General features: G+C 33.0%; 1 protein-coding gene across 1 annotated transcript in view; it reads right to left on the bottom strand.

Moving 5' to 3' along the window:
• Positions 1-1319: 1319 nt before the first annotated feature.
• The window catches only part of LOC145662813 (acyl-CoA Delta-9 desaturase-like), a 49563-nt gene continuing 35450 nt past the window's right edge, over positions 1320-15432 (bottom strand). Inside the window, exon 6 of the mRNA XM_081728704.1 lies at positions 1320-2781. Within this exon, the coding sequence (XP_081584830.1) occupies positions 2481-2781 (301 nt within the window). The 3' untranslated portion in view covers positions 1320-2480. The remainder of the gene's footprint in view (positions 2782-15432) is intronic.

The following is a 15432-nucleotide window of genomic DNA, read 5'->3' as shown; positions in this document are numbered from 1 at the left end:
CAAAACTAAGAAATAATTTATGTAAAACCCGTCGAAAATAGTCAATGATCCTGACACTGTTGGTAATTTGTTAAACGTTCTCACCCTTAAACTGCAAACATTCATCATTTACCATCCGCATGTCCTTAAGGAACTCACTGTTACCATCAAAATCATGAAGCAAGAAACGATGAAGTGAGGGACAAACAGAATGGCCAGGTGTAAATGATCGGTGTTCCGTTGGTGAGCCGTCAGCTTCCATTTCAGAATTGTTTTATAAGGTGCCTTAATATATATATATATATTTGGCAAACGAAGCCTGAATTTGAAGTTCCTCCACTGACACACTATACAATGATAAGGAGTTGCAAAAATGGGAGCCATACAAACATACCCCACCCAGCCAGACGATGTCGAACAGTTCGTGAAGACACTTGTGGTTGCGCAGAGACATCGAATTTGTGCACCAGTGTTCGGAATGTGGCTGTTGAATCCGTGATAAGCATGCGTACAAGAGATATTTTTCCTCTGTCTGCGATATGACTTAGACGTTAGGATCCAGCACATCTTATATTGCTTTGCTGAAATAGTTGTTATTTATTCACGTCACTATGGCTGCATTTCATCAAACACAGCCACTGTCGTGGAAGATAATGCACAGTTGTGTTATTCTTTTGTTGTCAAAGACGGAAACCGTTGTGTTTGATACTGGATTCGATGTCACACCATTGTTTGACTATCGAGGCATACAAAAATCATGAAAACATTCAACCATTAGTGTGAACTGTGGTGGCTCCCTGCCTTGGCTACAGCTGTTACTTTCATGAGGTGTTGCGAGGGCATGTAATGCGTTACAGAGGTACTACTAATCATTTTCTTTTCATCATCTACACATTCTGAAAATGTGGAATTCATGTTTCCTTCTCGATGTTGCATTTTTTATATCCGCCACTGTAATGTATTCTAAACTTGCCGTACTGCTGGTATTAAAATTTGTGGCTTTGAGAGTTACTGATTTCGTCATTGAACGTAACATAATATATTGATTTTAAAAGAATGGCGTACTTTCAGAAAATATTCAGTAGGAAAAAAATGAAAATCGAAATTTACTTGCCGTTTTTTAACTATCATAGATAATTATAGCAATTAATTGAAATAGGGGAGAAATTATAAGTACGTATATTTGTACAAGGAAGTGAAAAAGAAATGGTATTAGGTTAAGGAGTTATTAATATAAATAAGAGAAAAATCTTAATTTTCTATTTATTTACAAAACATATTTTTCTATTACCGTGCATATTACTTTTAACTTATGAGCAATTATAGAATTTTCAGCGTGGAACACTCGAAAATAATTAAATAATGTAACATTTAAACATATAAATATGTACAAAGATATAATTATATTTTCTTCTCGTTTCTATTTAATTGGGATTTATCATAAGTTCATTCTCAACACGTAATTGGAAATTACATGTTTCCCTAGTAATAAACAGCTCAAATATTTTTAATTAATGTATATGGGTATTTAAGTAATAAATAATAATAATTTGATAACGCATATTTTCTTATGTGTTCTCTTTAGAATCTTATTTCAAGAATTCTTAACAAATTCTACAATTAATCTTCTTTTTATGATCTGAGTAAAAGTAATAGCAACAAAAGAAGGAATAGTTATTCAGGGCATGTCTAAATGGACGCATAAGAAATTAAATTTTAAAAAGATTTTAGTATAAAATAAGAATCAAATTTAATGTTACGAAACAATCATATTATTATACTATTCTTCAAAAACCTAGATTGTATTACTTTTCACATAATAATAAACTAGGCAAATACTCTCATTCCCAGAATGTGAATTTGAAGGATAGGTAACAAATTCATTTCTTACCCTCTTCAAGAAAGAAATCTTATTATAGTTGATAACATATAAGACAGAATGTAAGACATAGTTTCAACATTTATCGAGTGCTCATAAGACAGAATGTGAGACATAGTTTCAACATTTATCGAGTGCTCATAATTACACGGAAATATTATAATTGTTAATGTTATTTTGTTTAATAAATCTTCGATAGTACAGATACATATCATAAAGAAATATGAAGATGAATGGCTGGAAAGGACCTCCTTTCTCAAAATGTCAAGTTTCTTATAAAATAAGAGAAGAATTAGTTCAAAATATTTGGGTTAGCATAAATACTAATACCCTAATACACAATGAAGTTACATAAGGTATGTGTTTGGCAACAAATTTATAAATCAAATCATAAACAATAAAACATGTTTAAGTTATTTCCTATATTACCTTTATCATTAACAATAAATTATTGATCGACGTCTTGAGAATACCACGTATCTGACCATCAGTCTATAAATACAAAAGCAAATTTCAGCTTTCATTCTCACATTTAAGATCATCATACTTCACACACACTCTGACCTATTGGCAATATCACTAAAAGTAGAAGCACATACTTTAGTTGAGCGATTTGACTAGTTTATTCACTTTTAAGGTCTGCTTGTCCATTGGAAAGTTCTTGATCCATATTTGAGAATTTATCGTAGCTCCCATCTCCTAGTCTATTCTTCATGCGCTTGACTAGGTCAGGTGACACAGTTTTACGATCATATGCTAAACCAAGCCACACACAGAAATCAATGAATGCTGCAGATAAATTGTTGCTGTACTTGCCCCATTCGTCTGCCTTGTAATCCATGGGAAATGCGTGATGATAGTTGTGCCACCCTTCACCAAAAGCAAAGATGGCAACAAAGTTGTTTTGTCTAGGTTCGATGAATCTTTTTAGAAAGAGAAGAAGAAAAATGTAATTAAATAGCAATAGCGGAATTGGATAAATCATACTACAAAGATTTTAATACTATATATATATATATATATATATATATATATATATATATATATATATATATATATATATATGTCATGCTGTTTAAGCGATTCCAAACATTCGTAGATTTGCTAATATTTACAGTATATTAATGCAGATTTATTATAACAACAAATCGAGAAATTCTATTTTATTCATCTAAACTATAAGTTAATATCGAACAACTTTCATCGTAATACAATACAATTAAGTCCATTCCATTTACATTGAACTGATATGCTCGTACACAAAATAGGTACAGCTCTATAGTTATATATAACAACTCTAGTACTTAGTGGTTACCACACACTTTTGTGAGAGCTCCTTCGTGGCCATGTGATTAGCGTACACAACTTAGGCGCGGGAGACTCGACTTAGTTTCCCGATGTTTCGGACCCCACATTAAATTGGAGATTCACATCTCATAGCCTTGATGCTGGGACTGACGTTGAAATCCAAACCAGCAAATTAATATTTTTTATTTGAAAGTCTAAGTTAGATTCCTAGTATTTAAATTTAGACTTATGTCTTAAAACCTTGATCCTGAAAAGTGAAGATAGCTCTAGATGACAAAAGCAAACTGCCATATTTAATTTACAATGAATATATATATAAGCAACCAGTATTTGTCACTTGTTTAATTAGTCTAATGCCAAGATTATATCTGAATTAAATTTACAAATAATTACAAAATTAAACAATTTCTTAACTTCTATAACAGCTTTGATACCTATGTTTCAGGACTTGTATAATTTATGGCTTATGAAGTATGTTTTCAAAAATCTTCTAAATGAAACTGTAGAAGTTAGTTCAGAACTCTGGCGCATGAAAAGATCCCAATTGGCTTCAAGTTACATTCTATTAGCAGTTATAATACTCATTATGTCGATTCATGTACAAGGTGTTAATGAAGTATAACAACAAGCTGTAAGAGGTGATTCCTCATATCAAAATAAGTTTTAAAAAATCATATAAATCTGTGGGCAAAAGTTCACATTTATTCCTGTTAAAGCCGTAAAACATACCGTGAAGCAATACATCGTAGCACGTATTATTCCGAATACAAGGAACTATGGAGCTGACGGTTCGTAACACTTCGACTTCCCGTTGACACATTGCGCATTCACTGTTATTAAGATTTACCTTTTATCTCCTGATCCAACCTTAAATCAGAGCATATTTCAGAAATCTATTGGGACTATGAATAGCCAGCTCATTCATTGCTGAAATACATTTTTGGATGTTGTACGTATGCCTTTCTTTACGCTAATACGGATCGCGACTCCACAGTTTCTTCTTTTCGATAAAACACGTGTTGCAGTGTAGTATCTTCACACTTTTAGGCGGTCCTAGCGCTAAAACTATACGCTTCCGTCAACAGACCCATATGAACTTTCTCGCTTATTTTGATGTATCGAATCGCTTTTTACAGTTTGCACATATAGTTCAATACCCTGTATATAATTAACCAGTTAGATGTTCTGTTATTTCTAATTGTCTAGTTTATCATATTCGACAAAACTGAATAAGTCGATAAGTTTTAAAAAGATATTCCGATTATTTTCATTTCTTTCCACTGCAATATACCTCGTCGCTCTTCCCCGACATTTGTGTTTATTAATCGTAGTTATTATCATTCCATAATAACTACGAAATATTAAACCAAATAAATCTTATTTACCAGATTTTGTTCGAAATATTCAAGACACTAATACTGGAGCGTATAAGGAGTATACATTATTATTATTATTATTATTATTATTATTATTATTATTATTATTATTATTATTATTATTATTATTATTATTATTATTATTATTATTATTATTATTATGCTCTTTACCAAGTCCTGGGACTTTCGTTAAGATTCGGGTCTCGAAATGTTTCTTCCACGTTTCCTGATTTTCAGCTTCCTCTTTCAACTCCTAATATCATTTTCTTCTATTTTTCAAATCATCGATCAATTGTATTCTTCTTTCTACTCCTCGCTTTCGCTTTCCTTCCATCTTTCCTTCTGTGGCGATATGAAGAAGACAATTTCTTCGTAAGATGTATCCAATCCAATTGACCTTCCTACGAAGAATATTGGCTAGAAACGTCCTCTTCTCTCCTATCCGTTTTAAAATATCTTCGTTTGTTACTCTGTCTGTCCATTTTATCTTCTATCTCTGTCTGTCCATCTTCCTCCAACTCCACATTTCGAAGCTCTCTAACTACTTTTTCTCTAACTTCCATAATGTGTTAGTCTCTAAATCATACAATCCAGTACTCCATATATAACACTTGACCAACTTCTTCCTTAATCCAATATTAAGCTTCTTTGTTACAAATGATCTTTTCGTTTTGAATGCCTCTTTAGCTACGGCAAGTTTTGACCTGATCTTTCTGGTGCAGTAAGTCTCTCGTCAAAACATTTTCCAGATACTTGAAATTACCGACTTCTTCAAGTCCTCTTTGTTCCACTCTGAATCGTAAGGGCGCGTTAACACAGGATATTCTCAATACTTTCGATATTTCTATGTTGATTTTCATCTTCCCAGTGTCAACTATTTTGTCAATCATCTCCTGTAGTTTTTCTTTAGTTCTAGCTGTTATAACCGTATCATAAGCATACCTAATCTTGTTAATGGTCTTCCCTCTAATCTTGAAATCTCCACTTCCCATTAATGCTTTCTTCATTAAACGTTCACTGTAAATGTTGAATAATTTTGGGGACATACTACATCCTTCTCGACTCCAATTCTTATCTCCACATTATTAGTTTCTCCTTGACTCAAGCGCAACTTCACTCATTGTCCTATGTACAGGTTGCCAATGAGCCGTCGGTCTCTCCAGCTGAACCCGATTTCTTTATTTCTAGCATTTTCAGAAGTTTAGTCCAATTGACCCGGTTGAAAGCTTGTTGCCAGTCGATAAAGCACAAACATAACTCTTCCTTTACGTCAAAAATTCGTTTTGATATAATTCTCATCAACCTAATAGATCTCGGGGCCTTTTCCTTTCCGAAATCCAAATTGATCTTCGTCTAACATCTCTTCTATCTTACTTTCCAGTTGCCCGTTCAGCATGTGCACAACAATTTTTCCAGTGTGACAAATAAGGCTAATGATTCTATGATCGCTGCACTTCTGACGAAGTAAAAAATATTCAGAAATATTATTTAATACATTCTTAGGTGTCAAACAGCGAAGTAGTTCACAAGTATGAAGTTTGGATACATAAAGGTGTGGAAGAAGATTCGATGTAAAGTAACAACTTTCTTTTACGATGATACATTTTATATGAATTTATTTAAAGCAATGTAATCAATGCTTTTCAGGATACATTTGATATCGCATTTAAAGCCACATCTCTTGATGCTGACGTTCCCATTGAACCCCAACCAATCAAAACTCATATCTAATAGCCGTATGAGTAGGTTATGTTTACAAACGTCTTTTATTCCATTGTACACACTATGCGTGAAGAATATGCTTTTATTCTTTCCGTTGACACATAAATCGTAAAAGGCATTCCGTAATTCATATACCAATCAATGCATTGGTTATTTTTTCGGATGTGATAACATTTATGATCTGAAGTTAAGTCTCTAGTTAATTATTTTTTTCTTCTGTTATGATGTGTTCAAATATTCAGTTGATTTCTTGACATACACAAGCAGGGTAACTAGATAACGGCGAATAGGAATATATGTATAATACATAACAAGTTGCAAACTTTAGCAGTAATTTGAAAAGACACCGTAATCAAGCTTTGATCCCTGATCGGAATAGATTTTATATACTGTTTTGTCAGCCAATATATTTTCGCTCTTGAAGTAGGATACCGGTAATCCTCTTTAGACCTACCTTAATTGGAAACTCATTTTTTGGATCGTACTTGTAGCAATAAGTCTGCAGGAAAGCCGTTATCTGTATAACAGAGTACCAAAGCCAATATTTTGATAATATTTGTTAGTATTTGACGATATCCCAAATCTATTCTACAATTTTTCCCGTATGGCTAACAAAACGTAAAGAACTGGTAGTGAGTAAGATTCGAACCCGAGTTCGCCGCGTGGAAATGCGGTACGCTAACCACCAGAAAACGACAAAACCTGACTGGTCATTTTAATGGTTTTTACGTCATTCTCTCTCACTGGCCTCATTTTTTGACGATTATTGTGATTTATTCAATATTATAATCCATTGAATTTTCTTTTTTATTCTGACGATGTTGTTGAGTTAATGTGCATATTTTGACTTGAGACTATTCTTCTTTGGAACTACTTTCGTCAAAAATCATTACTTGTTTTCGTGTATTTTGCGATCTATGTATCAATGCTATAACAACGCGTCTTGTCACGCATTAGATATAGTTTTGTACATCATTACGTAGTCATCTCGTATACCTAATAACATGGCGTAACGCCATTTGAAAATTAAAAAATACATACAAAGTTGGCAACACTGTATTACAGCAATGATAATAATGCTCTGAATAGCCCATGTGGTATTTATAACGACACTGAAGTTTATTATCGATTGTTTTAATAGATTTGAAAAGTTTAGAATTTATCTTAAAAATTTTACTATTGTGTAAGTTCACTTGTTGTAAGTCTTTATTGTACCATAACTTCATTGTTTGTATCCGTTACCAGCTAGAACTTTGAGATATGTTACGCATTCAGATGGACTATCTAAATCTAATTTCAGAATGTGCAAAACCCATTTTATAGGTAGGGAGCATTCCTTGCAAGCTCTAAATCTATGTCTTATCTAATCTGCAGTGAAAAGGGATGTTAAAAATTAAAGGATGAAATGAAGAAAGAAACTAAAGTAAGTTTGTAATTTTAACTTTAAACCTGATCAATAATTAGACTTCATTTAAGTTTCTGGCCATTTCTTACATTTTGCATATTTTATTCCTGTTTAAGTTTAGCAGTGATGATTTTAGATTTACCTCAGAGGCATTTCGGGGAAATACGGAGAGTGAAAAATACTGTAAAACTATCGAACAGGATTGGATATATATCCCCAGGGAAAATAGATAGCTATTGTGCAGGTAGGAATTTCGGCTGCAATGAAATTGCGTACACTTGTGTGGTTTTATCAGTTTTATCTGATAAGCCGTTGACAAGCTGTCATAATGCACAGGATTGAGAACAAAAAATTAAGCAATGTTGTAAGATGGAAAATATTTTCTCTTCTTTGTATATGTATGTGACAATGAACAATTCTATTCACCGAGTTCAGATATTTATCAGGTGATTTCATCTTTATTGAAAATATAATCAGAAACAAAATTCATGTTAACAGCAAATGCGAAAGGAGATATGCATGCACAAAGAAAGGAAGATTTGAAGAGACATAACTTCATGTTGAAACAGTATGAGGTGCTTAAAGGTGATGCATATTCAGAATATGAGACAAGGAGGATTATTTTTTTAAAAAATTGTAGGCTTAAAATTTCATCCAAAAATTTTTAACATGTGGATTGTAAATATAAAAACTTGGTTTTGTACGTATCTTGACTTGTATTTACTGATCAAATTATATTTAGTTAATAACCAATATAATTTGTATTTTATTTCTAACTTCTGTTTCTATTCTAATCTGAAGGAAAACCTTGTTTTCACACAGATTTTAAAGCTATCATTGTGGACAAGAATCTGTGTTCAAAAAGGCCAACATAGATTTCTAAGTAATTTGGGATCTAGAGTGTGCAAAATCCAGCTGTCGCGGAATTTCACCCGAAGCAATCTCTGAAATCATCGCTACTCATATGACATCTCCGACTCTTCATACGTACTCGTATGTACTTGACAGGAACGGATCCAGGGGGGCGATCGAGGAAACTTTCTTATTTTATATATAAATAAAACCCATCCCAGACTTTGGAGGTGTTAAAAGTAGCTCTATGTAGCAGTTTTACAACCTACCGCCCCCCAGAAGTCCGTCCTGGATCCGCCCCTGGTACTTGAATGAAGTTATGCAACGTTTAATTCCAAGGAGTTTCTTTGATTTATTTCACTTTCAATTTCATGGGTTTAATTGAATAAGTATTGTGAACAATAAATAAATAAATTCTACAATATTACAAGCTTTAAAAGGGAAAATTGTTGTTCAAAGATGGGACATATACTAATCGATAAAACTTATTAATCGGAAGAAAATGATATGTATCAGTATAAAAGCTAATGCGTACTTTTCGAGAAAATTGAGAAAAACAAATTATTTTGAGAGCCTAAAAATTGATGCTGAATGAAAATCATGCTACCTATTAAGATGAGACTAATAATGAAGTATATCATCATGAAGCTCTTTAATATAATACTAAAATGTTGATATATCAGTTGATAGACCATACTGAGCATAACATAACATAGCTACTTAAGGGTAAATTCTGTTGAATAATTTCCGAGAAAATCGATAAAAAACAAACTTTTATGGGGTGAAAAAGCAAGTCATTTGTTGCCAATAATTGACAGTTCTGTTGAACAGATTGCTATAACTTGATTTATGTAATGTGTGTAAAAAAAATATACTCTGTTAAATAAATTTTCCCAGCAGTGGCACACATATTCCTAAGAGTTATAAACATACTACTTTAATATCTTGCAATATTTAAATTTGATTTTCACAAATGTTCTTGTTTCTTTTCTAAAATTAGTAACTATGGACGAACATTTGCAGAGTAACCAGAATTTCGTAATTTAAGTAGGTAGAATTCCGTAATATCCACCATTGTAATTAGTTCAAGAGTACATAGTTTAAAATCATTTATTAAAAATAACTAAGTCTATGGCCTATGGAATTTGGAGGTTCAACGCCGCGTTCACAAAAGCTCCCCACTGACGTCTGTTCTTTACCAACTGGATCCAGTTTCTACTTTATATTCCTACTTCTGTGAGATCCATCTTAATATTGGTTTCTCATCTTCGCCTAGGTCTTCCTAATTGTCGTTTTTTGATTGGACTTCCAGTGAAAACTTTGAATTACTTTCTTCCATTCTGGCTACATGGCCTGCGCACTGGAGCACCCTAGATTTGATAATCCTAACAATGTTCGGTAAACGGTATAAATTAGTTAGTTCTTCGTTAAGAAGTTTTATTCATTCCCCATTCCCGTTCCTCTTGAGTCCAAATATTCGTCTCAGGATCTTGTTCTCAAACACTTTCAGTCTATGTTCTTCCCTCAGAGTAAGCGACCATATTTCGCAACCATACAGCACATCACGAATGATTAATAATACGAATTCCTTGCTTTCAGTCGACATTTAATTTTTCTGGGAATATGGTTTTGGTCTGTTATTTATTAAAGATATGACAACATAAACAGTTATACTGAAAACCAATTATTAAAGTAATTTGGAGAATAACTCAAGTCCACAAAAGTAAACATATAACATGGAATATATAAATTTTGAATGCCATTAAAGGGAATGAATAACGATCACCTGGGAAGTAGCATTTCAGGGGGAAATTTTATCTAACGGAATACAATGTTATATACTCCATGAAATATTTAGATTTTATTTATACTGGTTCTGACCACAAATAATATTACAGTTTCGTATAAAAGTAAGAAATTAGATAAGTTATAGCATATTTTTCCCCAAATATTTTAATTTGTGAGTTATACTGTAGAAATATAACTTTTATTTTTAAATTCTGATTCAAAAGATATGTTAATAATAAAGTGGGCTTCTAAGAATCAAGTGTATTTTCTAGAAAATGGCGAAGTGGAGCTTAATCTTTCTGATTTTTTGGTACATTTGAAACCAGAGGAAAATCCCATTTATTGAAGAAAAAAAAAGTCCAAAGATGAAACATATAGCTTAACAATTGATATATTTCACTCAGCTGAACAAAATGATGTGAGTGAGTGTATACCCTCATATGTAGATTTCGAGAAAATCGATAAAAACAAATTTTGCTTTTGTAAATGTAAGATTGTATGCTGAAGTTAAGCTGAAATTCCTAATCGATCCTTGAATTAAGACGACAGTATACAGCACGGTTAAAGAGATGAAAGTCAAAATTATGATCTATTCTTATTCCTTAATTATTCTTTTACTATGATATTGTTCAGAGATAAGACATAGTTCACATTGAGATACGGAAAACGTTGTCTTCAAGGTGAAGTGTCATCAGGGCCGGCCCTAGGCAATTTGCCGCCCCGTGTAATGGCATCATTTGCCGCTCCCCCTTTCTTCAGAAAGAACAAATCCTAAAAGCCACGATTTTAAGTATGCTAGCCCATCATGAACAGCAAAGGGGAGGGAATTAGCACTCGCACTCATAGTCAAATACAATCTTGTTGTGTTTGCTGTTTTCTTTAAATGATAATCTGTTATATTGTTAGTGAAAGATGAAGTAAACACACATACAGGGGAAAGATGGTAATCCTTCATATCAAAACTGTGATAACTAACTAAATGGAAAGGCATTCGCTACTGTTCGAGAATTATTTTTTTTTATTTGACAACAATGAAATAATTCATGCAGGGATTTGTTTGACAATTTGCTTTAGCATTGTCCACGTGACCTTAAACTAAACATGATTTATGAATGTAGTATTCTAATAGAAGTCAGCTTAGTAAATTTAACTACCATAATCATGAAGTCTATCTCTAACAAGAAATATTTATTTTAAATAATATAGTTATGACAGATTTTGCCGTCCCTCTAAACTTGTTGTCCCGTGCAAATGCACGTGTTGTACATATGGTAGAGCCTTGATTGTCATCCGTAGTTGTCGAGAAAGTAATGAGAAATGAGTTTTTGTGAGGTTAAAATGTACGTCGCTTGTTGCCAATCTGATGCAGTTGATATTTCTTATTTCAGTGGAATATTTTTACTATTATTTTATGAACTTATAAGAAAAATATGACCTGTGAATTAGCAAATTGTATCTATTGTTGCTTGGTTTCTCGTAGTAGTGACACCCATACTACTTGTAAATAAATTGCAATGTAATTAAACTTGAAATGTATATCTTAGTAATTGAAATAATATAAATTATATTTAGTTAAGCATTTTTATGAAGTTATATTCGAGTCTGTGTGTGCAAATGTGTTGTCTCCTAATTCTGTAGTAGCAATACAATAACCTTTATTCTAGCATAAAATCTGATAATAATAATAAAAAAAAAAACAACTTTCGAAAGATTTATACTTTATATATACTCGTATATATATTCCACATTAAAAAAGAAAAGAAAATATAAACAAAAAGAAAGATGAAAAGGAAAGAAAACTTTAAATGCAATTTAGTGTTTGTAAAAAGTGTATTAGGAGATTTTTACTTACTATGACAATGATATTCTGTTTCTATCGCCGCTAAATCCTATTACGGTATTTAAAGTTATCTTAAGTATTACAAGTTTCTGATATTACCTCATAGTACAGAAGTAGAACTAGAGTTCACAAAAATGACTAAATAAAAACTATGCTTGTAATATTCAACACTACTCACAAAATGATTGAAAATACTGCTTCCCAGAAGTCAAAAACTTGAAATAAGTAAACTAAAATAATCATGTTTAGCGTACACCGAAATAAAGAGCAAACCATATGTGCCATTTCTTTCTTTTATTGATTATTTCTTTTCTTTTGTTTTCTTTTCTTTTTGTTTCGTATCATCCTAGTACTAAAACAACATAATTACATATTCTGATTCCAATAAGTTGCACATACATGTATTGCACGTATGAAGAGCAGACGATTAGAGCCTTCTAGTTATAGTGTACTCTAATATACTTGTTCAGAAACAGGTAGAACAACTTTTTACTTGTGTGGAAAGTTAACCTCCCAGCTACAAGTCCATTCATGGTTTAATGTAATTTTGCTGCAAGATCAAGTTTAAATAGCTGCTAGCACAAAGAAAAAGGCAATGTCTCCCTTTCTTCATCTTTAGAATAGTCATAAATTTAACATATACATTAGAGGTTGCATAAGTAGCCTGAGTCGACTCCAAATTGAACGAGATTTTTCCCATGTTAATTTGCGGGCTCAGGACAAACTAAACAAAGAGAATAAGACCTGCTAACCGCACCAATATTTTCATACGAATAACACAATTTGATTGCATTTTCATATTTGATATGCGCAATAAAATGTGAATGAGTGTATCATAACACTTCTTTTCTGGTATGTAAAACCACGATATGCTGCAATGTCCGAAAAATGTTTTATTATTATTATTTTGCTGATAAATTGACAATTGACACATTTGACTAGTGAAGATTCGCTGCAGTGACGGATCTAGCCTGGGGCCGAGGGACCTAAGCCCCCATTTCTTTGAGTTACAAAAATAATTGAAACTATTATTTATATAGTTATTATTTAAAACTATTATTTTTCTCCCTTTTGGTTTCTCTGTTATAGCGGATGATCAAGATAAATTGTCCAGCCCGTATATACAGGGTGTCCCAAAAGTAATGGTAAAAAATGAAACCACAGATTCCTGGCACAAAACAACTGAAATAAGTTTATATAAAATATAGTCCGGAAATGACCAGGGCCGCGGAACTAGACAGCTTCGAATGTGGGGGAAAGGATTTTCACACCTGCCTACCGGGATAATGATCGGAGCTAGGAAAGCGGCTCAGAAATACATAACTATCATATCGGCTTGGCCTATTAAACGCATGTTCAAATGTTTGACATAAGTGTGCAAAGGATTCCTCATATATCGTCTGGGAATTAACGGGATGACTTTCCGGCATTGGTAATGCAACGGTGCAATGAAAATAGACAAAATACAGTAGTGATACATGGATGACAGTAAAATGACGGTCAAAGAAAAGCCGTGGTTGTATTAACCGCAGAGACAGTATGGGAATTAAATAATGTTTTACAAGGGAGATGAAGTGTACATCCGAGAAAATTAATATGTGGAAATTCAAAACTTATGGAAAATATCCAGTTCTACAGAGGAGGATTTCCCTCTTATCCCCCTGGCATTCTTACACAACTCAGGGTCAATGGAATGTGGTGTACCCACAGAGATAATGGCAGTGGCTGTAGTTGCTTACAAAACAGACTTTCGGTGAATTCCTACATGATGTATGAAGACTGTTTAGAGTAGTTATGTAACATTCTTTTAACAGGTCAAGCCGATATGATTCTTATGTGTTTCTGAACTCATTTCCTAGCTCCTACATTATTCCGGTAGGCAGGTATGAAATTCCTTTTCCCCACTTTATGAAATTCCTTTTCCCCACTTTATGAAATTCCTTTTCCCCACTTTCGGAACTGACTAGCTCCGGCCCTGTCCATTTCTGGACTATATATCATATAAACATTTTTGCTTGTTTTGGTGCCAGGAATCTGTGATTTCATTTTTTAATATTACTTTGGGTCTCTCCCTCTCTGTATATATGTAGATGAGTATTAACTATTGAGCCACCTTGAATTCCCCCCAATGTGTACCTGTAGATAGAGTCAGTGTCATAAAATCATATGAACTGACACTTATTAACGTTCCAAGATTAAGATCTTTAGGTTAAAGGAGACATAATTTCATGTTCCACGATTAAACCCTTTAGGCTACACAGAAAAAAAATCCGTTCTCCGGACAGCGGTATATTGTACAAATATACGGAATCATATTTCTTACTACAGAAATCAGTACGGAGCATACGTTATGCATATGTTACATACGCACTGCCCTTAGATGTTACATCATGCCATTGCAGGATGTCTGACATCTAACAGTTTTCTGTATATCACATGTATATACTTATGTTACATTCCTCAGCTATATGTTATATGTTCATTTGTATGTGAGATCCTGTCTGCCTATTGTTTCAAATGGAAAGTACGTATAGATGGAGCACTTATACGGAAAGTATTATAAAACATGTGTTTTCAGTTATACGTCTGCTGTACGTTAAGTCCAAAAACTACAGGAATTATGCACGTAAACTATGTTTTTAAGTACGCCAAATACATTTTTTCACAGTGTAAAGGACACTATGATTAATGAAATTGAATTATTATGAAATAATTGGTTAAATGCGTAAATTGGATGAAACGGAAGAACTCCGAGACAAACGACGGACATGATCTTGTCGTTGAGAAACTAGCGAGACCAGAGAATTAATCAAAAAGTCCTCGGATTAGAGGTAAGTGCTGTACGACTAAGCTTTGATTTGTTACATCTTGTACGTTACAGGTAAGTTCTATCAAGTTGTAGGGTTAAGATAGGTAGCTTATAACTATTCCAATTGGAAATGTATTGGTTAATGACATATGGAGTTTCATATTATTAGTGGAGAGGATGGGTGACAGAAAGTAAAACGTAGTCTTTACGTAGTCTTGACAAGTAACTTTATGGTGCTACGTGCTTTCCATTCTGGTGGTCTCGGGTTAATGGAGGCAGAAAACCTTAGATAACACCTCAGTTAGTGTTTCAGACACCAATAAAACAGAAAGTCATGTTTTATACAAATACAAGTAAAAGTTAAACATCTAGTAAACCGATACATTAATGTGGTGAGTTTAATTTATTAGCAATATTACAGTGTATTTCTAAAGTTTTTGCCCGATTTCAAAGCTCGAAAACTAGTAATTGTAT

Source organism: Thermobia domestica, chromosome 10 (genome assembly GCF_964235325.1).
Source record: "Thermobia domestica chromosome 10, izTheDome1.hap1.1, whole genome shotgun sequence".
NCBI lineage: Eukaryota > Metazoa > Arthropoda > Insecta > Zygentoma > Lepismatidae > Thermobia > Thermobia domestica.
This window is presented reverse-complemented; position numbering and strand designations above follow the sequence as displayed.